The sequence below is a fragment of the Meles meles genome, chromosome 12 (genome assembly GCF_922984935.1).
Source record: "Meles meles chromosome 12, mMelMel3.1 paternal haplotype, whole genome shotgun sequence".
Classification (NCBI taxonomy): domain Eukaryota; kingdom Metazoa; phylum Chordata; class Mammalia; order Carnivora; family Mustelidae; genus Meles; species Meles meles.
In genome coordinates this window covers 65,839,831-65,867,406 of record NC_060077.1, presented here as the reverse complement: position 1 = coordinate 65,867,406, position 27,576 = coordinate 65,839,831, and the positions used below count along the sequence as shown (strand labels likewise).

Sequence of the window (27,576 nt, the reverse complement as noted above, 5' to 3'; positions counted from 1 at the left end):
TTGCAAAAGTGTCCTGGCTTGGGTAATAAATTATATGGACATCCTTCTTAAGAAAAAGGAAGCCCAGGAAGGTACACAGCTCATGACAAGAATGAGTGTCCTGTCTGTAGAGTAAGTGGGTGGCAGCAGGTGACATTAAACCAGGCACTGAACTGTTTTCTTGGGTTTCAGTTTCTTCGGCAGGATATTGGAAGGCTGTTTCCCTCCTTTCCTTGCTTTTTGAGAGTATCAAATGAAATAAGCATGTAATGGGTTTTGAAAAGCAAAACAAGTTCTTTAATGTCCATGCAAAATGTTTAATCTAGTGGCAGAACAAACAAAGGGGGAGAAGGAGAAGGTAGGGACAGTGAGGTAAGCATGTAGGTTATTTTGTCATTTAGCTTGGAGTTACTCTGGGCTGGATGTCTGGGTCAATGTGATCAAACATCCAAATGTGCAAAATCCCCACTCGGTGACGTAATTCACAAACAATAAATAAGTGACAGGAGAGTATGAGGAATCAGAAAGCTATGGGTTCAAATCCCACAGCTATCACTTACCCATGTGTGGCCTTGGGCAAACCATTCTGACCATCGATGGACCTCATTGTTCTTGTCAGTAGAACAGAACAGTAATATTTGCCTTTGCAGAGTCAAGGTGAAGAATTAGGGCAATGTGTACACATTCTCTGACAGAGCACGGTGTTCTGCATAGGGTAGGAACTCAGTAAAGACTGGGGTCTAAAATTCAGTAAGACCCAGAGATTTTATTTCCTAAAAAATACATAGAAAAGTAAGAACTGAGTGTAGTGAATACTTTACTGAGTGAAATTTTAAGCCTTTGTGCCTCAGTTCATTGGTTATTTTTTTGAAGATGGAAAATAGCCAAAATCTTAATGAAATCACAGTGTCTAATAGCATTTTTCCTTGCAGTGATGACAGTGAGTGAGTTTTGCAGTCTTTGTGACAGTCTAAAGCATATGACAGAAGGCCATCTTAGCCAGCAGCAGCAATGTCCTGACGCTCAGGAGTCTCTCGTATTCTAATCCTGCAAGAGCTCAGAACTTTGGGAACAGGAGAGACCTCATTTTCTTTGTAGATGAGGAGTCTATAATGATGAACTCATGGGCCTATAGTGAGCCTGATGAATCCAGAGTTATGGGCTCCAAACTTACCTTTACAGGGAGTGTGTTTCTAGCTTGCTTGCACATGCTGCTAGAGCTGAGAATACAAAAGAAAAAAAAAAACACTGACTTCAGATATGAGGAAGGAAAACCATTTTGGGGGCTCACCTGTCATAAATCAGGTCATCCTCATTTTCAATGACTACATGACACCCACTTGATGGCTTTAGTTGTCATCACAACTCTACTTTAGGAAGACTCATGGGGATGTTGTTGGTCCTATAGGAAAAAAAAAATGGAAATTTTCCACTGGGAAATTAGTTGTACGTGAATTCAGATGAAGATATCAGAATGATGAATATTTTCTTAATGTCTGGTCACTTGACCACCAAATTTTCATAATGAGTTAAAAATACATCAATTACATTGCATCCAATACATTCTTTCTTATTTTTCAGTTCAATCTTTGTTATCCCCTCACCGATCTTATTAGTCAAAAATGAACAAAACAAAGCAAACCCCACATACACCAGTCTTCTTACCTCCAGCATTCACTGATGGATGATCCTGAGTGAGTTTTACAAACCCTTGTGAGATTGCTTTGTTGTTAGTTGTAGCATTTTTGTTTTGTTTTGTTGGCTCGTCAACAAAAACAATTTAATTGAAAAATTAAAAGCTTGAACTATGTGGTTTTTAAGGCTCTCTACTTCTGTAAATAATCTGGATACCCTTTGGAACATTTATAAAGCAACTGCAAGATACTCTTTTTCTTCTTGATGACACAATTTATCTTCAGTGTTAGCCCAAGAGAGAGAGGACTCATTATCCAAACAGAATCTACTGGATCATGCTGGGTTCTGCTCTGTCACTGGAATGGTATTTCATTGCAGAATAGATCCTACAGTACATCGAGGACACAGCCTTTAAGTTGACCATGTCCCCTGGTCTGTTCCTCTGAGCTATTCACTGGTCCCTCCTGGTTCAAACACAGATGGATATAGCTCTGATGGAAGGGATGCAGTTACAGGGAAACAAATCAGAAGAATAATTAAGAAAGAAAATCTGAGATGTTGCCTCTCACTCTTCTGGGTCCAAATCTCCTTCACCAAGTCCAGTAATGTCTAGAGGAGCAGGAGTCTGGGCTGCTTTCACTCTTCTCATTGGTTTGGCTCAACTCTGTATCCATATGCTCCTCCTGGAGAAAGTCAGAGAATGTTAGGGAGTTGTAGGGCCAGAAATATTTAACATGCATACAATCTAAGGATCAATGTGGTTTAAAGGAATTTACAGACTCTTTGAAGAGGTTAGACCTACCCATAACAATAGGTTCTAGTATTTTTGGAATTCAGAGGTTATAGATTTTTAAAAGTTGCAGTGATCAGGAAAGGTGGGAAGTTAGCTCTATGTGGGGGACAGACTTGCTAAAGGAAAGGAGCAGGCCCTTCCAGCCAGGCTTGCACAAATGTCTAGAGGCAATAAGAGTGCCCCTGGCATCCACAGAGGTCTAGCAGAGTCTGGCTCAGCACATGGAGGGCTCAGGATTGGGCAGAAGTAGAGCCGTGGTTACAGGAATGAGATGGGGACAGACTACTGAGAGATTTGAAATATCAGCCAAGGAGATTCCAATTAGCAAAGTAGGTATTAACACAAAAGAAGTATTTACAGTCATAACTTAAAAAGCAGAAAGCTTAACACTCCATGACATGCAATTCACTGGAGTTGAGGATAAGACAAGATGGGGTCTGGACAAGGAAAGACTCTCCTTCATTGGCATCACTTTAGGAAGAAGTGTCTTTGGAAAAAGCAGGGAGTGCCTGTTTGAAAATAGGAATGTTTTAGTAAATACAAGCATTTGATAGCAATATTAGACTGGATTTTTTAATGAGAAGTTAATAACTGGGAAATTTTGGCTCACGTTATGCAGACAACAGAAACAAAATACCATTTTTAAAAAAAATTGGTGTTCTAGGAAAAATGCTAAATACTATCTTCTCTGGACACTATTGTTTTAATATCCAGTCCAGTCTAATACAGACTACCTAGGTCAATGCACACAGAAGTTGTGTAGGCTGGAGAAATAGAGAGGATGATAGCACAAGGGACACAATAGCCTCAGGTCAAAAAGGACTTACTATGTTGCTCATGTTAGAGTGTAAATCCAAAGATGTTACATGAATCATCACAGCCATAAAGCTAGTTAGTGCTCAATACTGGACTAGAACTTGAGTCTCCTGACAATATACTATTCTCACGAAAAACGTAATAGAGATAAAACAGATAGGATCTCAAGTTAGAAAGGGCCGGACGTGAAGATGTATTTCCCGCGGAGAGAAGCTATCCAACTATAAAATGTCACAGAGGGAAGTGTTCAAGCAGAGGCTTCAGCCATCTGGTCAGGGACACAAACAAAGAATTTTTGCCCCAACAGTGAATTTGCACTCAATGCTATTAGCTCCTGATAGATTGCGGCATTGGGGGTATGATTCTATGATGCACATGTACATATGCAGAAACAGAATTTTGGTTTCTCCATAGCTACCTATAGAAAGCTCTTTTATGGGTCACCCTCCCCCGCCAACACCTCTTCATCCCATAGCTGAGCTTGCTCTGAGAGGGTTTGTGAAGAAACAGAAAGGATAAGTCATAGCAGTATTTGAAGATTTTGGAAATGAGCTTCTTTTTTTCTTTTTTTTTTTTTTAATTTCTTTTCAGTGTACCAGAATTCATTGTTTAGGTACCACACCCAGTGCTCCATGCAATACGTGCCTTCCACAATACCCACCACCAGGCTCACCCAACCTCCCACCCCCCACCCCCCACCCCTTTAAAACGGTCAGATTGTTTTTCAGAGTCCATAGTCTCTCATGGTTCATCTCCCCCTCTGATTTCCCTTAACTCCCTTCTCCTCTCCATCTCTCCATGTCCTCCGTGTTATTTCTTATGCTCCACAAACAAGTGAAACCATATGATGATTGACTCTCTCTGCTTGACTTATTTCACTCAGTATAATCTCTTCCAGTCCCATCCATGTTGATACAAAAGTTGGGTATTCCTCCTTTCTGATGGACGCATAATACTCCATAGTGTATATGGACCACATCAAAGAAACAGCTAAATCTTTGGCATTGTTATCTCAGGACAAAACAAGCCCCTCTCTGTCTTGCTAGATGATGCCATGAGGGAGGAGATCAGGCATGCTGACTGCCAGAGGCAGTCTTGCTCAGTGGGTAATAATAATAAAGCTCTAGAGGCAGACACCCCTCAAATCCAGGCTCCGAAATTCACACATGGTGTGACTGCAGCAACTTAGTTATTTGCTCTATGGTTCTGTTTCCTCTTCTGTAACACAAGATTAGTATATGTACCTACTTCATTGCTGTTAGGGCTGACCAAATGAGTTAACGATGTGAAGTACTTACACACATTTCGTGTTTGTTATGTATAAGCTGCTGTAATATCCATTATGGTTGTCATTACTATGGTTCCTTCCATTTTGTTTTGGCCTCGAATAAACCAATTTACTTTTTTTATACTTCATATGTTCCATGGTTTGCATGCAAAAACTGCATTACGGGAATTTAATATTTCCCTGTATGTACATGTGTGTATATGTGTATTCCACTGTATATATACGTGAGTCTGTGTGTATGTGTTCCTGTGTCTACATGTTGCTAAAATTTTCATGGAAGCCATTTTATGGATCGCTTTATATATAAGAACAAGAATTTAAATATGGAAATGTAATGTATTGGTGACTGTCAGTTATGCCCACTCTCTCTGAGATTTTAGAAATGAACTTTAGAACTAGTGGAAAGAGTTGTGGACTCCCTGTCACAGAGCAGGATTCAAACCAGATACATTAATTATAAGGCATGCAACTTTGAGAAGATATTTTCATCATCCTGAGCCTACTCTTCCTTTGGAAAATAAGGATAACACAAATTGATCCGTGTTATGAGGTGGCTATGAGAGAAAGATGAGAAATAAAGGTAAGATTATTTTGAAAATTGAAGATTCTGTATGAATGTTATTTCTTCTAAATGTGCGCAAGTCCACCCCTACATCTCAGGACACGTGGGTGTTCGTACGGCAGAGCTGACAGGAGTTCACAGTATGGAGGCAGACAGACACTTGGCTTTGGATCTGGAGTTTTCTCTGGCTCTGCCCTTCACGAGCTGAGCACAGATTTCAGTGCCCTCCCTTGCTAAATAAGCTGCCTTGGTTTGTCCCAGAGAATTGATGAGAGGATTAAAATAAACACTGTAGGTAAAGAGCTGAAAATGTCAGGCAAGTATTAAGGACTTAAGTAGTTATAATAATTTCTATTATCACTCAAAAGGAAAAAAAAAAGTGACAAAAGCCCCGCTGAGCCTCCACATACTGTCTAGTAGCTCAGCAAGTTACTCAGAGTTGCAGCAAGAAGAGTCAGAGTCCACAGTGGGAACTGAACTTCATGGAGGATTTAATTCATGCCCAGTCCATTCTTGTTCCAGGAATCCTCCCTGCCTTTCTCAGAATCCTGGTGTAGGGATGCCTGGGTGGCTCAGCTGGTTAAGCGGCTGCCTTAGGCTCAGGTCATGATCCCAACATTCTGGAATTGAGTCCCACATTGGGCTCCTTGCTCAGCGGGGAGCCTGCTTCTCCCTCTGCCACTCTGTCTGCCTGTGCACTCTCTCTCTCTGACAAGTAAACAAACAAAATCTTAAAAAAAAAAAAAAAAAGAATCCTGGTGTAGAGACATCCCTCCACATAGCTGCAAGGCTTGTCCCTTTATCTCCTAGAGGACTTTGATCAAATGCTATCTTCTCTAGGAGACTGCCCCTTGGCAACTGCCCCATCCCCTCCCCACCCACTGCTTATTGTTTAGGTGTCTTCTTGGCACTTACTATTTCCAACAGAATTCATAGTATACCTTTCGTTTTCCTATTGTCTACTTATTACTATCTGCGGCAGGACTTTTCTTTTTTTTTTTTTTTTATTTAATTCTGTTCACTCCTGCTCTATCACAGGCTTCACATATAGTAGATGCTCAAGAAATACTTGTCGACTGAAAATATATATATATATCAATTTCAGGGAAAGAAGTTTATGACTGTATAGCTCTAGTAGAGGGACATTTTATAAGCACTGAAGGAACTGCAGAAATCAGTCAACATATTTTGGAGACTGCCCTGTTTCTGCCAATATCCTATATATCTAGATTTCACTCCTATTTTAAGCTCTTTAGTAGGAAGAACTAATATATTCTCAGAATTCAAATAGTGTGAAGTAAGTACCCCATTATAAAGCAGAGGAAATTGAATAGAACTTAGATGTTATCACAAAAAAGAAATCTTTCTAGGAATGCCAACAACACTCTAAAACCAGGCCTGTGTGTTACTGTCCTTCATCTCAGCTTGTTTCTATTGAATTAGCTCCCCATGTTAAAATGATAAAAAATGATACTTGGTATTGCAGGATTTTGCAAATATCCTTTTATTCACTAAAGCCAGAAAGGAAATGAGCTTTGGATTCATACAAAATTCAATCATCTTCAAAAAGCCCATTTTTCTCCCCTTTCCTTTTTGTCTAGTGCAGCTTGAAAAAAGCTAGGGCATTTCTGCTCATTTGATGAGGCTGACAGAGTTCTTAGACAAAGTGGAAGGGGGGCCGAATGCACCTTTGTGCCAAGATGCAAAATGGCAGCAATTTTGAATGATGGTTTCAACTACAATTCCAATTATGATTAAATTATGCTGAAAATAATATGCATGTATATATAGGCTGAGAAAAAAGTATCATATTTAAGCAAAGTCCACAGGACCTGCATGTTTTAAATTGTATGCCTTAAGACAGAATTCAATTTAATTTTCTATAAAAGGCCAATCTGTAAAAGAAATATAAAATATGTATATATTGAATATGCTCAGGACTGACTGTATCTAAGCCTCTGACAGTTTCTAAACTAATTAAACATTAACATTTACAAAGGAGTCAATTTCTTGTCAAGAAATTCATTCATGGACACACAAAAGAAGAACATGCCAGCTAACTGCTGTCACCAGAGTCTCCACTCATAGTCCTTGATGAGAGGACAAACTAGTATTTTTTTTTGCTTGTAACATACATAGGTTGGTGTGAAAGAATGGATTTTTCATTGGTAAGCATGGGCATATTATAAATACAAGAGGCAGGGGCACCTGGGTCGCTCAGTGGTTAAAGCCTCTGCCTTCGGCTTAGGTCATGGTCTCAGGGTCCTGGCATTGGGCTCTCTGCTCAGCAGGAAGTCTGCTTCTTCCTCTCTCTCTGCCTACTTGTGATCTCTGTCTGTCAAATAAATAAATAAAATCTTTAGAAATAAAATAGGCAGAGCTATATTTTTAAAAAGATTTTATTTATTTATTTATTTATTTGAAAGAGAGAAAAGAGAGAGAGAGAGCACAAGCAGGGGGAGGGGTAGAGGGAGCTGAAGAAGCAGACTCCCTGATAAGCAGGGAGCCCCATTTGGGGCTTAATTCCAGGATCTTGAGATCATCATCTGAGCCAAAGGCAAAGGCAGACGCTTAACCAACTGAGCCACCCAGGCTCCCCAAGGCAGACCTATTTATATAAAAAGCAAATACATATATTTGGCTTTAAACAGCAATCACAAAAGGGTGATAAATAATTTAAGACACATTTTGGTATTATGTCTTTAAAAAGGAACTGAAGTCACAAAACAAATAGAAACAATACACAGTCTGGATGGAATCCTCATTTAGACAAATGATCTATGAAGAATATCTTATGAATTATTGGGGAAATTTTAAATAGTCTGAATTTTAGGGAAAAAATCAACATTTATTCAAGCAGAAATATGGAAATTATTAGCTGAAAAAGGCAAGTTATGAAATAGTATACACAATGTCATCTTATTTTGGCTTAAAAATGCTTAAACAAGTTGGAGCAAGCTTTACTCAGGACTGACACTAAGCAAAGAGATGCCACACTGTCACCTATCTGGGGAGATGGGGACACTAAATTCTCTCAAGTATGCTCCCCTCCCCTTTCTCCTCAGACAACTGCAATATGGTCCCATTGGACAGTCCCCATCTTGGGGACTTGGAATTTACTTGGAGGTCACTTTATAAAATTCAGGTACTTCTTGTGTCTGTCAAAACACACCAAAGAGATGTGTAGGTGGCATAGTGCAGAGAGAAGAGGGAAGTGGGGTACCTAAGAGGCCTTGAAGAGAGGGACAAGGCTGTATTCTCCTTATTCCCCACAGCAGCAAACTCCTAGCAGGTGCTTAGCAAATGTTAAATGAAAGAATAAGTGGATGCAAACAGAGTTCCTCCCAGGTTTTTTTTGTTTTTCGTTCCTACAGTGTCAATTCCATTAAGAGATTACTTAGTTACCACCTTGCAAGATATACAAAGTTACAAAAAGACTGAGCAAATGAGATTCAGAATAAGCAGATGGAATATAGAATAGAGATTTTTAAAAAGGGAAAGATTTGTGGAGAAAACCAGCATGGGGGGAAATCCCCAGTGTCCTGTGACCCAAAACTAGAGCAACAATTCATCCTAGCTGCTTGGCTGGAGTTGATGACTAGCTTGTTAACTGATTGTTTTGTTTTTCACTACAATATTAGGATTGTAATTTCCTGAGGATTTGAAGGGCTTCTTTCCATTTATCTCAAAGAGTGACATTTTATTTCCTTTATGCAATTCTGTATAGTCATTAAAAAGCTCAAAAGAACACTTAGCCTTAAATGACTGACTGAATTTTTAACTCTGTCAACAATCTTAGGAGCAGATTGATCTGGCAAAAGATTTAGGAAATAGATTCCACCTCTGGAATTTTCTTGGTGAACTGCACAGGAATATAAATACCACAATTAGAGCACCTAGAGGCCCAATTCTTTCGGCAACTTTCTGATTCAAGGGAGACCGAGTTTGTGAACAACAGCAAAAAAGGAACAGGCTACACCAACCTATCAGGTTTAATATCCTAGACACATTTGACAGTCTGGGAAGCCTATAGTGCTCTTCAGAACAATGCTTTCAAACACAGAAAATAAAGGACATGGAACTACAAAAGAAACCAATTATATTGAAATTCACTTATCACAGTATTAATAAATGTGATACCATAATGTAAATGCTTGTCTAATAGCACATTAAATAAGATCAATCAAAAGGGAAAATAACTAGTATAATTTCAAAGCAGTGATAATCCTTAGTTACGTCTTTAAAAAGCTGTACAACTCACAGATGATTTGAGAATAACTGTCGTTTCTCTTGGTGACAAAGTCACAGGTACTGTTCATGGTACCCCAGCTGGTTGATTATATTCATAATGGAAGGAAATGCCAACTGTCAATTAGAGTTTAGTAAAAAATACTCTCTTTTTTTTTATCCCATTCAGATTCACTGATCACCTAAATGAGAACTCGTGATTTAGTTGTATTTATTTGGGCCTCTCTAGGGATAATACTATATGTCAGAGTTAAAAACAAAACCTGAGACTCTAATAATTCAGAGCCAAAAAAAAGACTTACTCCAAGGCAGTTTTGAAGGAAAGGATCTTTTGGAATTTTAAAGATATTTACTTCCAAATTTCAGAGGAACTGAGCCACTCAAGTGAACCTCTGGATTAGAAATTCCCATTCTTCACAGATGCAATGGAATAAATCTCCATGATTTCTATCATTTACATGGAAGAATCCAGAAAATGATAGGGAAAAATAAACATTTCTCCAGAAAGTAATAAAAGTCACAGAAAAGCTACTACTCTTGTATATTTCTGTGTTAGGTTGTTTCAGAGGCACATTTTATACATGTGTGACAAGAAAAGGTTAATTACCAGCTCCTTTGCAGGGATGGGGGGGGATAAAACTAGTCATATATGGAAAATAAGCTGATAAATATAGAACTGGCTTAGAACTATAGGAAGCATGTGTACTGTTACAGCAATACTTAAATCTATGGGCAGACATTTAACTGACTGGATTACTGTTGTATTTCTCCCAGGAATCACCGTTCTATAAAAGGGTTGCCCTGGTAATTTTCAACTGAATATACTCATTGTGTTGGAGAAATTCATTACATAATAGCTGATGCACTTAATGAACACTGTGGTAAACAGGCAAATCGTGTTTTCATATAAATAACAAGATCAATAAAAGCTGCTTCTCCTTTCCCTTGCTGCATTCCCTTTGGTTAAAAATACACGCTGTGTGACCAAACAACAAAATGAGCTTTTTTGGCCAGACCTTATTTTTTTTCCTAAGATGACGCTTCATTGTGGTTGTCTAGCACAGACTGCGGCACTCAGGGACTCACTGTAGTTTTACTGAGTTGAACACAAATCATTATTCTTTAAATTACAGTCAGCATTGATATGAATGAAAAATTTAGAGAGCCCTAGCGGACTTACCTCTTGAAATGCTTCTAGGTGAAGAAAGACACATTGTGTCTTTCCTTCGTAAAGGAAAGCTTATAGCTTTCCTTTGCCTTCTTCCGCTCTCAGATCCTGGTGAAGTGATTGTAATCTATTGATTATCAATTTCTGCTACCCCATATTGTCCATTTGACAGCACAGCATTATGCCTTCTTAAATATAGCCGTGGGAAATTTTTTCCCAAAGAAAAATTTTTTTTTTCCTCAGAGAAAACTTCTGAAGGAAATATGCTTACATATAAGCTTATACATTTGTAAACGTAAGTGTATATGTATAAATATACTTATTTATATGTAATGAAGGTAATGGGAAGTGCTGTGACTAATATAAGACAAGAAACAAGGGGTAGAGAGTCATGGGAAGGTTATTATCCTATTGTGTTCAAATATGACCTCTCTGAGGCTGTGTCACCTTGGGCAGAGACCAGAAGGAAATGAGTAGGGAAATATGTATGAATATCTGGAGAAAGAATCCTCCAGAAAGAGGCCTATTAAAGTGTAAGGTTACAGAGTTAGCAGGGGGCAGATCAGGGAAGCCATGAAGCTCTTGGTGAGGATTTTATATTTTATATTATGTATAATAAGAAAGCATCAGTGGAATTTGAGTGGAAGATACTACATGATTTATATTTCCAAGTATCATTCGGTTGTTTCATGAATAACAGACTTAGGGGGGCAAGGACAAAAGCAAGAAGGATGTTTAGATGGTGGAGAGATGTTGAATCCAGCTGGGATTAAAGAGGAGGTGATGTAACCGGTTGAATTTCCAAGTTAACAGAAATAACACTAAGGAGTATCTAGAACAAGCTGAATTTAGGGAAAGTTTAAAAGTTACATAATCATGCAGATTGGCACCAACACAAATCAAAGCTTCTGGTCTTCCTCCTTGAATGTCTCACTTTTCTGAACTTTCAAAAGAAGAGCTATAGTCACACACATCAGTTACTACCTTACCCCTTGTAATACCCCTTATTTTCCAAAATTCTTTTGAAGTCACTTTCAGAGATGTCATCTCATAATTGCCAAACCAAATGATGGCTTTGTCATGGTTCTCAGATGCAGTCATATGATTGGCCACTGCTTTCTTCTCCAGTCTTTTGACTACCATGGCATTATGCAGTCTGGTTCTCCATGAATTTCTCTGATCTCTGTCTCACTCATCAGCTCTATCTTCTAACAAGATAATAATTTTGAAACATAAATGCTGGTGCTCCCCAAGGTTCTGCCATTGCCTGTAGCTCCTCCTACTACACATTTTCCCACAGAATGTGGGGATATATCTCCCATAGAATCGAGTGATTACAGGTAGATTCCATGGAGTCAGATTTCCTGAGCTTTGGTCTGAGCACCACCCCTTCCCAGCTGTGTGGCCTTGGGCCGGTTCACTTTTTAACACCAATCCTTAATTTACTCCTCTGTAAAATGGGCATTTTATTAGAACTTACTTCTTGAATTTGTTGTGAGTTATAATGAAATAATTCATTTAAAGGACTTTGGAAAGAGTCCGACCCCTCCTGTAATCACTCAATAAGCTGTATCTCTCACCAAATTGTTCAACTATTAACTAGTTGAATCCTAAAACTGTATTTCTAGGCCATACCCTTTGAGGCTTGTATATTTGTCTGCCAATAGAGTCTTTAATTGAGTATCCCATAAACCTTATATTCTCAACATGTCAAAAACTAAATTCATCGTTTTTGAAGTCTTTTATAAGACTTTTTATCCATTATATTTTCATTCTTAGTCGATAGCTATCTCTAAGCTGTAAAACCAGTATATCCATAATTTTCTCCTTTCTGTCACTCCCTATATAAAGTTAGTATCCTACTGATTTCACCTTTTAAATATAATGTTAATTCTTCTATTATCCATCTCTATCACCAATATTCTAGCCCAGGGAATCATCATAACTTTTAATACAATTACAAGAGTCCTCTGTTTACCCTCTTTATTTTTTTTCCCCAAAATTATTTATTGGAAGACCCAGTCTATTGTGTCGTTCCTCGGTTTCCATGCTCCACTAAGCTCTCCTGGCCCAAAGTCAAAGCACCTTGAGACCAATTGGCTATGACCTGCTGTCCACCTTTCCAGTTTCATGCTCTAACATCTCCTGCCTGAGACTTTTCCCTTTGGCAGTGTTTTAGAGGAACGTTTATTCATGCTATTTCTTCTTCAAATGCTCCCACCTACATATACGTACATGCTCCAACTCAAACACAATTTCAATTCACTATGAAACACTTAGCTTAATCATTTAATTTCCCCTTGCCTCAAAGCTGGCTTAAATGGCACTTCTCTTTCAACCTCTCTACCAATGCATCTCTGTATTTTATTACTCTTATATGTCAAGAGGACTATTTTCTCAACTAGACCATGAGCTTTATGGCAGAACCAGGTATTCATCTTTGTTTCTTTAGCACCTAACACCTAGGTGGAATCGTGGGGCTTAGCTAAATGTTAGTTGACAGAACGCTTCCATGAACGAGTTATTTCAAAAGTTCCCCAGTGTCTCTTAAGATGAAATTCTCTAAAATATTTCTTCTAAAGTGCCAATTTGATTGTACTTTTAAACTCTAATGGGTCTACATTGACTATAAAACAGTGCCTCTTACATTGGGGTTTACAGATCTTTAGTATTAGGGTATGGAATTTCTCTATGGATTTTCTTTTTAATTGCGTGAATTCATTTAAATAGCCTTTTGTATATCAATGTAAGCATATTCTGGATCACTCTGGACGGCCACTTTGTAATTCAGACCTGCCACTTGGTTTCATTGCAGGTGCCTACATTTTAATAGAATGATGATGCATCAAGGGTTCTCTTAGTTGCCACTCAAATTTAGTTCACCTGGAATCCGAGTTTGTCATTCCATTGGAATTTTTTTTTTTTTTTGAGATCCACAGGGTTTTAAACTTGAGGAATATTGCCATAAGTTAAAAATCTACTGTCCTGAGGTGCCTGGGTGGCTCAGTGGGTTAAGCCTCTGCCTTCAGCCCAGGTCATGGTCTCAGGGTCCTGGGATCGAGCCCCACATCTGGCTTTCTACTCAGCAGGGAGCCTTCTTTTCCCTCTCTCTCTGCCTGCCTCTCTGACTACTTGTGATCTCTCTCTGTCAAATAAATAAATAAAATCTTTTAAAAAAATCTACTGTCCTATAATATAAGCACTCTATGGATCTGAACATAATTTTATAATCTAAACATAAATGCAATTCACCATACTATGTTTCTTTGCTTTTTTGTCAACTCTGTGCTCTGGACTAGGCTATTATCTACATCTATGAAAGATTTTCCCACCTGCCATTTCTGCCTCTTTTTCTGCTCATTTTCTCACTCAAATGCTCTGTTCTCCATAAAACTGTCCATGACTATAGTGAGTTCAAGTTACCTAGTTCTACTTTCTTTTCCCCTTTTTTGTTGCTTACCACACAATTCCGAATGGCATGCACATGTGCCTAATTTTCCATTTTTTAAGCCAGAGGTTGGGTGAGTGGGAGTAGACGTATTATTCATTTGTGTGAATAAAGAAAATAAACCACTTTGATTACTGTTAAAGGACCTGTGTCTGTACCAGTGATTGGAGATGCTTGCCCTACATCCCAGGAAGTTGTACTGATTAGCATCAACTAAAGGAAAGCATAGAGAAATAAAAGCAAAACCAGAAATGTACCCATTTGAAGCAACATAAGTTGCCATCCTGTGATTTATTTTACATGCTTAAGAAATGTAAAAATGGGGGAGGACAGAGCTCATGATGAAAAAACTCACTAAAACCTAATACCTCTCAATAAAGTAAATCTATTTGAGTTTTTATTGTGAAGGTTATGGAATATAAAAATGTTGGTAAAATTATAGTTAGAGTGACACGTGGCCAGTTAGTTCATTTAGCATCAGAATTTGGTGCCTTGATTTCTAATAAAGGATCCTTATTTGGGCCATTGTTATTTCAGGACTTCATTGTAAAAGACATTTCTGTTAAAGTACATCTTATGAACACAGAAGAAAAATTGTTTCAGAAATTATATTGCTCTGGTGTTCCTTAAATGTTTTATGGAGACCTGCTTGGCATCTACTGATCCCAAGTACCGTGTTCTGTCCAAAATTGCATTTCTTTATTTAATTCCCATGTTATCCTGAGGAAATGTGCATAGCTTATTAACAGGATATAGAAGGAGATTTCTCCCCTCCAAAATATGTATCACTTAGAGGTACTACAGTCAGGGGAATAAGCTGTTCACCAATAATAAATGCACTTAACTCTCTTCAGAAAAGGCCATGCTTTGCTCTAACTTTGAAACCAATGCTTAACACATGTTTTTATTAGTTTATTATATATTCTGGCATGTGACTTTATGGTGAGTTGGGATTTCTGGTTGGGAAGACGGCAGCATTACTCCTGACTTTATCTATTTTCCTTCAACAAAATTTTAGATTGGATTCCACTCACTTCTGTCCTGAAATTTGTGACAACTTTATGAGGGCATCCATCCATTAAGTTAACAGTTCTTATTGATTGAATGTTAGGGAAGTCATGAAATCTTATGTCTGTATCCAGTACTGCCAATGCCTAGCTTATATGTCCCTAATCAAATCTCTTAGCCATTCTGGAGATATATATATATATATATATATATATATATATATATATATATATATAATTGGTTGCAGTTTTAAGATGTGTTTTCATTTTAAGACACTGGAATTCTGTACTGAGAACTTGGAAATGTTCATTAGGGGCCCAAAAGAGTTGGGAGTTGCGATTCATGGAAATCACAGGAAGGAGTGAGGCCTCACCCAGATGCCCTCAACATTCCCATGGCCTACTTTTTATCTGTAACATAACATGCCTGGTTGTCTGTTTAGTAAGAAAATGAAAGGAGTCTGTAATCCTTGATTTTGAGAAAAATGTTTCTGTTCTCACTATTTTCTTAATTTTCTAAGCTGTCATTGAAGAATTATATTATTTTCATTTTCCCAGTGACAGAAAAATCTACCCTAAACAAAGGAAAATAACTTTGAATCAACATTGAACTTTAAAGCCTTTGGATTGGATTTTTGATTGGAACATATTACTAAAAGAGGAGCCCATAAAACTTCACCAAATTTAAAATCAATTTCAAAAAAAAAAAGAGGTAAAATAAGTGACTTTTAAAAAAAAATTTTATTTTATTTTTTCAGGGTTCCAAGATTCATTGCTTATGCACCACACCCAGTGCTCCATGCACTATGTGCCCTCCACAATACCCACCACCAGGCTCACATAACCCCCCCACCCTTTCCCCTCCAAAACCCTCAGTCTGTTTCTCAGAGTCCACGGGTTCTCATGGTTCATCTCCCCCTCCGATTTCCCCCAATTCCCTTTAGCAAATGCGCCAGTGGCTTAGAGTTAGCAGTGTCCCATTTCTTACAGAAATAGAAAGGTCTTGGTTGGGTCTTGTGTTTTAATTCCTAATATAAACCACAGGTTGGCTACTTATCCAAACCCAGGGATCACCCACACAGCCAAGCAAGTCAGTCCATATTGGTCAACACTGCTCAAGCCGAAGGTGTAGATACTTGACACTGCTTTTAACGGCTGGCTGGGAATAAAAGTTCCAGACACACATACGGTGACTCTGATTTTAAACCACCCTCTTTTCCAGTAGGTTGATCATGCAATATAATAATTTCATACTAAAACTTATAAAACAAATTATCTCTTTTTTACTCAAATCTAATATTTACTGAAAAATAATTTGAAATAAAAGCATGATTCCAGCCATTGTCTAATCTTCATGGTTGTACTTAAATCTGCTGTTTTGTGATTTAAGCTTCTTGCTCTTGTTTTTACCTTCAAAGTAGAACTGTAACTGTTGTCTCGGCTATCGCTTTAGTATGTCCTTAGCTTTAGTGTGTCCCCAGCCTTTCCCTTTTAAAAATAACCACAAGTATCTATTTTTTTTCCTTAATAAAGTTCATTTATCTTGGCTGCCACACACTTCCTAAGTTATCCACATTCTACTCGACTTAGGAAGACTTTGTCTAATCAATGCTTTATATGCCACTCAGAATGCCTATTTGCATGTCAGAATTGCTTTTTTCTTTTCATGCACTGAGATGATACTGCATCACTAACACATAGTCATTCCACTCTGTCAAGTAAGATGAATATTTATCAAAAATGTATTAACTTTTTTCAGTACCGTTCTAGGAAGCCAAGGCTATTGGAGAGGATATAGAAACTAATGATCTCAGTATTGTGGAGCTTGCTGATTTACTGGTTCTTGAGGGAACAAACGGTGGCTTATCAAATCTCTGGGAATATGATGCAATTTGAAAATGCATATTCAATATTATAATCCAACTTTGTTTTCAATATAATATTAGGATTCATAATTCCCATATTATAATCTACAAAAAATAAGGCTCAGCAAAACCTCTTTAGTCACTGAGGATTGTAGACAATACTCCCATATATTAGAGGTATATAGGACATATAGAGAGAAAGAGAATATGATAGTCTTATTTGTAATTGGCCATCTTGATGAATTTCCTCTTTTTTAATTTAAATTCAATTAATTAACATCTAGAGTATTATTGGGTTCAGAGGTAGAGTTCAGCGATTCATCAGTTGTGTATAACACCCAGTGCTCATTACATTATATGCCCTCCTTAATGCCCACCATTCATTTACCCCCCTCTAGAAATCCTCAGTATGTTTCTTATGATTAAGTGTCTCTTATGGTTTGTCTCCCTCTCTGATTTTGTCTTGCTTTATTTTTCTCTCCCTTTCTCTATACTCCTCTGCTTTGTTTGTTAAATCCCACATGTGAGTGAAATCATATATTTGTCATTCTCTGCTTGACTTATTTTACTTAGCATAATACACTCTAGTTCCATCCATGTCATTGTAAATGGCAAGATTTCATTTTTTAGACAGCTGCATGATATTCTATGTGTGTGTGTGTGTGTGTGTGTGTGTGTGTCTATACATACTCCACATCTTCTTTATCCATTCATCTGTTGAGGGACATCTGGGCTTTTTCCATAGTTTGGCTATTGTGGGCATTGCTGCTATAAACATTGGATGCAGGATGCCCCTTCAGATCACTATATTTGTATCTTTGGGGTAAATAACTAGTAGTGCAATTGCTGGGTCATAGGGTAACTCTATTTTTAACTTTTTGAGGAAATTTCATACTGTTTTCCAGAATGGCTCTACTAGTTTACAGAGGAATTTCCTCTTCTCTGTGTTGAAATACAATGTATATATTCACTCTCAACTTCCCTGAAGGGATATTGGGTAAGTTTCCACAATATATTCCACAGCAAAATTAACTTTTAATTCTTATCAATCCATAATGGTAATAAATAGAAAATATTTATTTCAGTTTTGGGGTCTGGCAAACCTGAGGTCAAATTCTGTCTCAGTCATTTATCAATTATGTGATGCTGTTCTACTTAGAGTATCTTGGAGCCTCGTTTTCCTCATACATAATGTGAGGGTTATAATATCTGGTCACAGGGATTGCTATAATAATTCAAATGAGTGTGTGGTAAGCACGTTCCCTAGAGTATGCCATACTCAACTATTTAGTTGCTGTAATGATTTAGAAAGTCCTAGTCGTTTGTTCTCTATCTACCATGTTCATCTGTGGCAATAAAGATAAAGGAACAAAGAAATAAAGATATTTTCCTCATTGGTGGGCACTTGGTTTTACATAAAGATGGAGCTGAATCAGGACTGATTTTGACTGACAATCTAACATGAGATTCTTTTCTTACCATATACAAGAGACATTCTGTGATCCATTTTTAGTTCATTTGCTTATTTCCCACTGAACTGCCTTGGGTGCATTTTATCCAATTAATATATGGTCATATGTTTAAATCTCCCATGCTTATTAATCCTTTCCTCCATAGAGTTAGTGTCATTGGCATCAACCAAATTATTAGATCTAGCTTTGCCAGGGGAAGCTGTACCAAATACCCTCTAGAATAATACTGAGGGATTGCCATTTCTCTCAGAGCCTCTCTAGATCCCTTTGCCAACCACTTGGGCACTTGAGTACAAACACAATATTTATTATCTGATGGATTGTTTTGGCATCACTATAACTATATGGTGGGATTTGCAATCATGTGCCTCATTGAAAAAGATTAATGGCATTCAACATCCTCCCTGACTGGGGAGTTGTGTCAGTCAAAGGAGTAAATGTGTTTGACTGTGGATATAGTATCCAAAAAGGGGGATACTATCGGACAGGCTCTTAGGATATCAGACTTGATTCTCCTCTGTTTTTCTTTACTGCCTTGAGCAACTCACTTATTCTCTGTGAACCCTGGTCAGATTCAGAGAGTTGGAATGCTATTCTCTGTATTCTCCAGCTCTAAAATTCTATTGTTCTCTGAAATGTACTTCTCAACACTTGCTTTCAAATGACTTATTTATTTAAAACTCTCTGTTGTCATGGATAAAGTTCAGTTATCAAAGGGAATAAAGACTGTGCCTTAAGCCTAACTGTCCCTGAGGCAAATGACCTAGAACTTGCCTCAGAGGCAGATGACCTGTAGTTTATTTCCCAGTTGGTATAAATATTTAAATTCCTTGGCCTACTCTAAGGCATTTCTTAAAATCAATGGTTGTCCAGAGCTTACTAGTCATTTATTCTATAAACGTGTTAAACACTAAAGGCAGGACACAGTGCCACCCACTCTTTGGGATAAGAAACACAGGTATGCGTGGTCCCATAAGAAGCTCACAGTATAGCTAGAGAAATGACACGTCTCGTGGCAATAGAGCAATTCAAGCAAGTAAGTAGTCCAAGTGATTTGAGTCTAATGAGTTTTCAGAGAAGTTCACAAAGAGTTGAAATAGCTGTGTATCAGTTTAAAAAAATCCCCATACAGGAATAAAAATTGAAATGATTTAGGTAAGATGAGAGGACAGTGGACTCAATTCTGTTTTTCTTCTTGTTTCTAACCTTGTGGTGCCTTCTTAGTCAGACTTCAGATGTATATCTAGTCTGTGATAGTTTGTATTAAATCCTGATATGGCTGAGGCTTGAACCAGTCTGAAATCCTTGTAATTTGGTGGCGTGGCTCAGAATGAGACTAACACGGTGCTTATGTTGAATGGCTATTGTGAATATGAGTATGAGTAGACTCTTCCACATGCTCCCTGCTTGATCTTGGGGAATTCACTTAAAGGTTTTGAAACTCACTATCGACATCTATAAAACGGGAATAATCGTACCCATGTCATCATGTCATTAGGAGCATAAATAAGATGAAACATCTGAAATCCTCATGAGGCAAGTTTGCACATTGTATGTACTCAATAAATATTAGCAGTTATTCTTATTATCTTAAAAAAATGTCATGGCATCTTCGTTGGAAAAATATACAGGATTTTTTATTCCCTCATTCCTCAAGATTACAGCCCGTGTAAAAACTGTCCTCGGTGTGAGGTCAGTAGGGATGGGAAACCATGTTGAGTATCGGGGTGATTTCTGAGCTGCAGAAGACAGGAAACAGTGTTAGTTATGGGCTCAAGACTTGAGTATATTGAAAAACTGATTTTCATAAACTGATTTTCAATGACAGTGTGATTCTTCTGTATGTATCATACACACTCACATACACAAACACAGACACACAACATATTCTTAGTGTAATTGAGAAGGGCATTCACACTTCAATGTCCATACAGATCACCCAGGGATCTTGTTAAAATGTGATCTAATCTGGGATTGTCTGCATTTCTAACAAGGTCCCTGAAGACTCCAAAAGTCAAACCACTGTTTGAATAGCAGGGTAATGTAGAATCTTAATTTCTGAGTCATAATTCACAGCTGAGCCTCTCATGTTAGCCACATATTTGACTCCTCCTTCTGTAAATCCAAAAGTAATTTTTGGGTCACTGTATATTCAAGGAGTTATTTTTATCTAATATGTATATTCACATATATATAAATGTCTCACTGTGACTATAAACAGAGTTAGAGCCGGCCTATGATTCTAAACCATCAAGCATGGCAGTGAGGTACTTGGCTTCTAAGTACTTGGCCACTTCTTCTTCTTCTTCTTTTTTTTTTTCATTTTAATTACCACTTTTACTTAGATATAATAAACTGACCAGATGCCATGCTAAAAAGAAAATCTTCCCGATACGGTTCCAATTAGTTTTGTTTGTTCATTGTGTGTTGCTTCTTCTAATAGAGATCCAAAAAGTCCAATATTGTATTGTATGTTGCACAGCAGGACACACAAAATCTTCCTAAGGATATTTGGCTTCTGATCTAATTTTAATTTCTTGGCCAAAGCTATTTGCTGCATCTGGCCCTGCTTTAGATGATATACAAAAAAGGAAGTGTCAATCCTTTGGAGGTTAGCTCCATTGCTAGAGAAAATATCAACATCTGCTGCTCCATGATTATTTGATGTTCTTGGATGGAGTGTGGCAAATTGAAGAATGCTATCACCAAATCTTAAACCCAAACTAAAATGCCTTTTGCTGTTCACACTAACTAAACATTGAAACCGTTGCGAGGGAAGGGTTTAATGCACACACACGTGATGAATCCCCACCAAAAGCCACTCAAAATGATCCATGCTTAATACTCCCATATCTTTTACATTACTGAGAATGTGTTGAAACATGAGATTCATAAATGCCTAACTTTAATAGAGGCTTGCCCTTTTTCAATGCGAGGTAATATCAAGAAAGTGTGTGGTGTTATTTGGAAAGAAAATCCTGGAGATGAGGTTGACAGGTTTATGGCACTGGCCTTGTCTTATTTGCAGTAACTCATTTTATATATAGTGCTTCACATTGGGGAAGCCAAGGGCTAGAGCCTTCTGTGATTTAACTGAAACAATAAGTAAGATCGTGGTATCAAAGAAGGCAGAAAATAGGTCTGCTGATTAGAACAATATATTAAGGGACAAGAAGAGGAAAAAAAAAAGAAATCAGGATAAAACAAATATGAATAAGCATTTCATTCTGTTAGTGTTCCTCCCTGCCTTAATAAATAGATAACACAATGTACTATATCCAGAAATATTATTCACTGGCACCCTACATTTATATAACATTCTGGGATGGTTAAACTTGCTTATCTAACCTACATCATAAAAACAAGAACAAAGAACTTTCTTTGTTGCTTATTTCCTTTCTTTCTTGCTTGCTTGCTTTCCTCTTTCTTCCTGAATTCAGACCACGGAAAAGCAAAACACCATGCATATATTTAAATAAAAGTTTATTTTGACATTTAGTGTTAGAAGGCAAGAATAAGGAAAGAAGGAGTTTGCTTTGTTTGCTGAAGGTAACTCAAAGACTGTGAACAGTTTTGTTCAGTGAAAAGTTACTGTCCGGGTCATTCCTCCTGGCGAGGCCTAGGGGACCCGTGATGGCAGAGGTCCTTACTGATGCCAGAGCAAGTCACACATGTTCATACAGTCCATCTTCTGAGACTCCACAGGGTTCAAGTTCCCAAGTGGAGGGGTTCAAAAATCCAAATTCTTTACTACCTTCCTGATTTATTACTTCAATATGTTCAAAGTGTAATAAAATGGCTGTCAAGCGCCAACTCCTTGTTTCTTAGTGCTACCGCTTACACTGTCCCCTAGTGGTCATTTCTCAACCTAAACTATGATGGGGGATTGAGTTGCCTTTAAACCACAGCTTCTGTAAGTACATATTTCCCTGGGAGAAAACAGCTCTGGGAAGCTTCCCAATAATCTTTTGCAATAAATGTTTATTAACTTTGATGACAGTGTCTGCACAGTCTTGGGAGGAATATTACTTTTGTTGGTTTTCACATTCGGTGTGCTGGGGTATTGATGGGTTTTGCGGTTATGGCTTAGCTTTCCCGAGAGCTGGAGTCATCCTTTAGCATCCTGGACTTGATCTTTCCCAGGAATTTTAAAAGTGTAAGTACTACTTGAACCATTCAGTATATCATCGTGCAAGACACTCCCGGTCAGCTTGGGCTTCTGTAGGTGTGATACTAACGGCCAGTTTCTGAGCATCCGCTGTGAGCAGAGGCAGACAGGATATTGAGAATGACCTCGTATCATTCCGACTTTTGCAAACAGGACAGGACACTACCTCTACATGAACATACCTCAAGGAAGCCAGTTCAATTCAGAAAACAGCTGAGGGCTAAGTACAGAATTCACCTAAACAGATCCTAATGTTTAGGTTGATAGCACTAAGCCGTAATCTTTAAAGACCTGTTTGCCAACACCTACAGTATCTGCCTGACCCTGACTCATTTGTTTTCCTTCTCTGCACTTATATCTTTGCTTAGTAGACCCATAGTTTCCCATAGTTTGAGCTTTTATGTTCCTTATTATGCAAATACTTCCCTCCAAAGCCAAGAACTTGCACAAAACCTCGAAATCAGTCCTAGCACCTGTTACTAGACAAAGTTATCTATTCCGTGTGAGAACTGGACTTTCACTTTGTGCTATATTTTAAATTACATCATTTTCCTCAGACACAATGAAGAACCATTTTCTGTTTGTAACTTTAAGTAGTTACTAAGGGAAATACCCTATATATATATATTTTTGGGGGGGGGGGTATTTCCCTTAGTAACTACTTAGTTACTAAGTAATCCTTAATCATTTTTTTATTCTTTTCTGGAGAACTTGAAGAACCGTGTTCTGACTTTGAGGTAGATACACTTGAAGTTCAGAGACTAACTTAACTTATCTGCTTCTAATTCAGCCTCTGACACAGAGCTGTCAAGACCCACATAATTTCTGTCTTCCTTTCTTAGTGCCATTTCATCACTGCTTTGGTCATCAGGCATCCATCAAGCACTGCCAAAGGACATGGCTCTGGATGGGCTCCATACAAAGGGAATTATGTTGCTTGCCCAGCTTTTCTCCATCAGGAGAAGATGCTATGTCTTTCTATTTTTTGAGTTTATTTGCATGAACAATTGAGAAGCTATCCCAATTTATCGAGCTGTCCTTTTCTTATAAACAAGGCACAGCAAACACCATCAGAATCAGGTGAAGCAATTTTTACAATAATAATATATCAGCTGAGTCCACGGGTCTGGAGGGGTACCCATTAATTGATGCATTTAACAGGAACCAAGGTGAATTCAATGCACAGCTAGATTTGATAACCGGAGAGCAGATGAAAAATAGCAGGTTGAAAGCCACAAATATCGCCATGGGAGCGTCTCTACAGAATCAAGATCTTCTTTGTTTTTCAGATTTTAAAACAAACTTTGTGAGTACACAATGGGATTAATAAATCCTTAGACTAATTCACTCTAATCAGATTTTTTTTATAAAATAAAGAATAATTTAAGAACCAGAATAGCTAATTTACAATGAGAGTTATTCCTTTTCAAATGACCAGAAACATATTTTCTGTTATTCCTGGAAGTCTTTCTAGCATCAAGATACCAAGAAAACGCAATGGGAAAGCAAAGAGTTTTTAAAAATTAAAACGGAGTATAAGAAATTGGAGAGGACTGTGGAAAATTTTACCCAAGTTATTTGAGGAGTCTGTCCTCCTGATGATTAAAATATTCATTTTCCCGATATCATTTATATCTCCTTAGACTTTATTGGAGCTCTGGCATGTGATTACTCTTCAATTAATTTTCTTGATTCCATATGGACCTCCTTTTTTTTTTTTTTATTACAGATTGTCCTTGACTTATGATGGTCTGATTTACGATTTTTGACTTTACAATATACCAAAGTGATACCCATTCAGTAGAAACTGTACTTTGAATTTGGAATTTGGATCTTTTCCTGGACTAGCGATATATAGTATGATACCACAGTGATACTGGACACAGGCAGCAAACCACAGCTTCCAGAGAGTCAGGCACTCACAAAGGTTAAAAAAATCTATACACTTACAACCATTCTCTACCCGCACAGCCATTCTGTTTTTTTCACTTTCAGTACAATACTTAATAAATTACATGAGATAGTCAGCAATTTTATTACAAAATAAGTTTTGTGTTAGATGGTTCTGCTCATCTGCAGGTTAGTGTTTAAGTGTTCCGAGCACTTTTAAGGTAGGTTAGGCTAAACTATGGTGGTTAGTAGGTTAGATGTATTAAATACACTTTCAATTTATCTTTACAACTTTCAATGGGTTATCAGACTGTAACACCATCACAAGTTGAGGAAGATCTGTGTACCTTTTTTTTCTTTTTAAACATATTACTTGACATCATCCAATTTAGCTCCCAGGAGTTAGAAATTAGCCTTCTTTCTGAGATACAGCAATCTTTCTAATCTTATTTGTAATGCATTTATAAATTGCCTCAAAGGGACACTTTTGGATCTCATCCTGGAATTCTCTGTGTCCTTAACTGGGTGATGTAATTTTCCTTTCTACCATCATGTCATCCATTTTTCTCCAGGGGGCATATTTGAATACTGACCTAGCTGCATACTCTAACCTTGCCATACTTGCCATCATGGACAGATATTTAGATGGAGACTGGCTAGAATTTGGAGGTGGGGACACAGTAAAACTAACTTTCAATAAAGAGATGACCATAGTTTTCCTCTCTTGGTATAGAATTGCAAAGAGAGTTCCACATACTGATGCATGTCAGGAGGTCTGCTGAGGGCACTTCTAAATATCAGAGTTTCATAAACAGAGTAATGATAGAAAATGAGGGAACAAAGTCCAAAATACATTTAAATTGCTGTATTACAGACAAATATGAGTAAAGCATGTACTCAGATTCTGAAGTAGATTATATTGATGGTTTCTTCTATTAAATAGATGTCAGATCCAATCAGGAAATTTCTCCCACAAGAAGCTCCTTTCTATACAATAGCATAAAACAGGGCTCGATTATTTACAATGGTTTAAACCTAAAATAGTTTAGTACTATACAAATATATCTGTCAATACTTGATAACACCCTTTTTTCTCCTCACCATCTTTCAAAACAGCTAATATATTAAATTAAATTAATTTAACTTAATATATTAAAATAAATTAATATTAAATTTAAAAAATCAACAAGTATTTAGGAGGCAGTAACTATATATATAGGACTACTTTTTGATAAAAAGAATGAGATAAAAAGATTGAATTGCTGTCCCCCTCTCATCCTTCCATCAAATAATGAAGACAGCAACAAATATTATATCTCTCACTACTCTGTGTGAGTTATTAAGCTTAGTTTTTTCCTATGACCCCTCTAATCCTCAAACAATTCTAGATCCATTTTATACATAAAGACCCTTTTGCTGTTTAAATAAGTTAAGGTGGTTTTCCATAGATGCACAGTGATGAACAGAGTGATTGAGAGTGTGCTCAGACTGCCTGGGATTCAAGTCCAGTTGTGGCTCCCATTCCATGACCTTGGGTAAGTTACCCAATCTCCCAGTGCCTCAATGTCCTTATTCATGATGTGAGGATAATTTTAATACCACAGCTTAGGGATTTTGCTCACAATCCTACCTGTAATAAGGTGTGTGAAATCCTTGACAGAGAACACAACAAGTATTTAGTAAGTTAGTCTACACAGTTAGGGAACAGCATCATTGTTAGTGCCCTGACTTCGAAGCCCATACCCACTACACTCCGGCCATGGGTAAGAGGAGGAAGAATATGCCAGGAAGCACTGGATTCAAATCCAGCTCCCCACTGAAAAATGAGGGGGTGTTGGCAAGTTATTTGAACCTCTCTGGGTCTCATTTAATTCTCCACGAATACTAATATCTACCTAATTGTACTACTGAGAGTTGAGAAATCATGCAGTGTGTCTGCAACTAACAAACAGGGTGTAACTTATCTTCTGTTCACTCCTAAAGCCACTTGCTCCACCCTTTCTCTCCTTCATAGGCTACTTGGGAAAACAGATATGAGTAAATGAAGAAAGTGGGAAAGGAGACAGAGAATAAATGCTTAAGGTATTTAGAATCATTGAAGATTGGAAGGATCAGGGGAGCTCTCAGAGTATAAGAAAAACTGAGCTAAACTTTGTTGAGTTTAGACAGAGAAGGGAGCAGGCACAATAGTGACATTGCTGGAGCCAAATCACAGGTATGGACTCCACAGTTTTACGTTCAAATTCAGTCTATCACATTAGCAAGGATTTTTGAGCATCAAACCAGGGAGTTTGGAATTCAATATGCAATGAGAGTCTAAGATGGGGGATTATACAATATATCCCATGGATGATTCAGGAAGTTCGAGTTTGGAAATATTATCATGTGTTTTCAAATTAGATTTTCTATCGTATGAATCACCATGGACATTGTAATAGAAACAAATAAGTCCAATTAATAAATCACTCCTATACAGAGCTCTTCATTCTTTATGCGACCCTAATTAAATGTCTTAGTGCATCCATATTTCTGTCATGATTTAGGTTCATATCTTTTTCACATATATCAATAGTACTATTTAACTTTTTAATTATATATGTAATAAAAGTTAATGCAATAATTAAAGGTTGGCATAGTAAGAAGGAAAAAGGACATGATTGTTATTTATTAGCTATTGTTGAACAGAAGGACAATGGCAGCGAAAGGAGAAAAAGCATAGGACGAATTCATGCTAGGAGTCTTATCATTCAGGAGGCTATTTTCTGCAATACTTTGTAAAACTTTGGTAGAGCCCCAAGTCCCCTGTCCATCTCTAGGTCATAAAGGTATGAGTAGTGTTGTGATCATCCAAAATCCCACATAGAAAAATAAGGAAAGAGTGGGGAGGAAACAAAGGAAGTTCAAAGGAAGCTCTAGTTTGAAAATGATTTCATCTGGGTAATGGTGACTGAGGGCTCTCCTAAAATACGTTAAAGACTTAAAAATCGAACATTTCTTTTACATTTCTGAGTTCCTATTTTGTGGGTTAATTATTAGAGAAGTCTCATAACCCTTTGAGTTAATGAGCTATTTCAAAGCAAGAACAATACACATAACAAATACTTAAATGACATTTGTTCAATTATTCATATTTAGACTAGTGACTAGCATATAATTAACACTAAAATTTTTTTCTAAGTTAAGTTTTTTGGTAAATTGAGTTATAATATTATTTGAAAAGACATTTGAGGGATCATT

The 27,576-nt window shown here is 37.5% G+C and overlaps 1 protein-coding gene across 3 annotated transcripts in view; it reads left to right on the top strand.

The window, feature by feature from the left end:
• Positions 1 to 27,576, top strand: part of RIT2 (Ras like without CAAX 2) — a 402,595-nt gene that overhangs the window by 35,008 nt on the left and 340,011 nt on the right. The window contains exon 1 of one of the 3 annotated variants that reach the window (XM_046025214.1): positions 25,798 to 25,874. The exons of the other annotated variants lie outside the window; for them this stretch is intronic. Coding sequence (XP_045881170.1) covers positions 25,865 to 25,874 — 10 coding nt within the window. The 5' untranslated portion in view covers positions 25,798 to 25,864. Of the gene's footprint in view, positions 1 to 25,797; positions 25,875 to 27,576 lie in introns of those variants that run through there. 3 annotated transcript variants of the gene reach the window in all.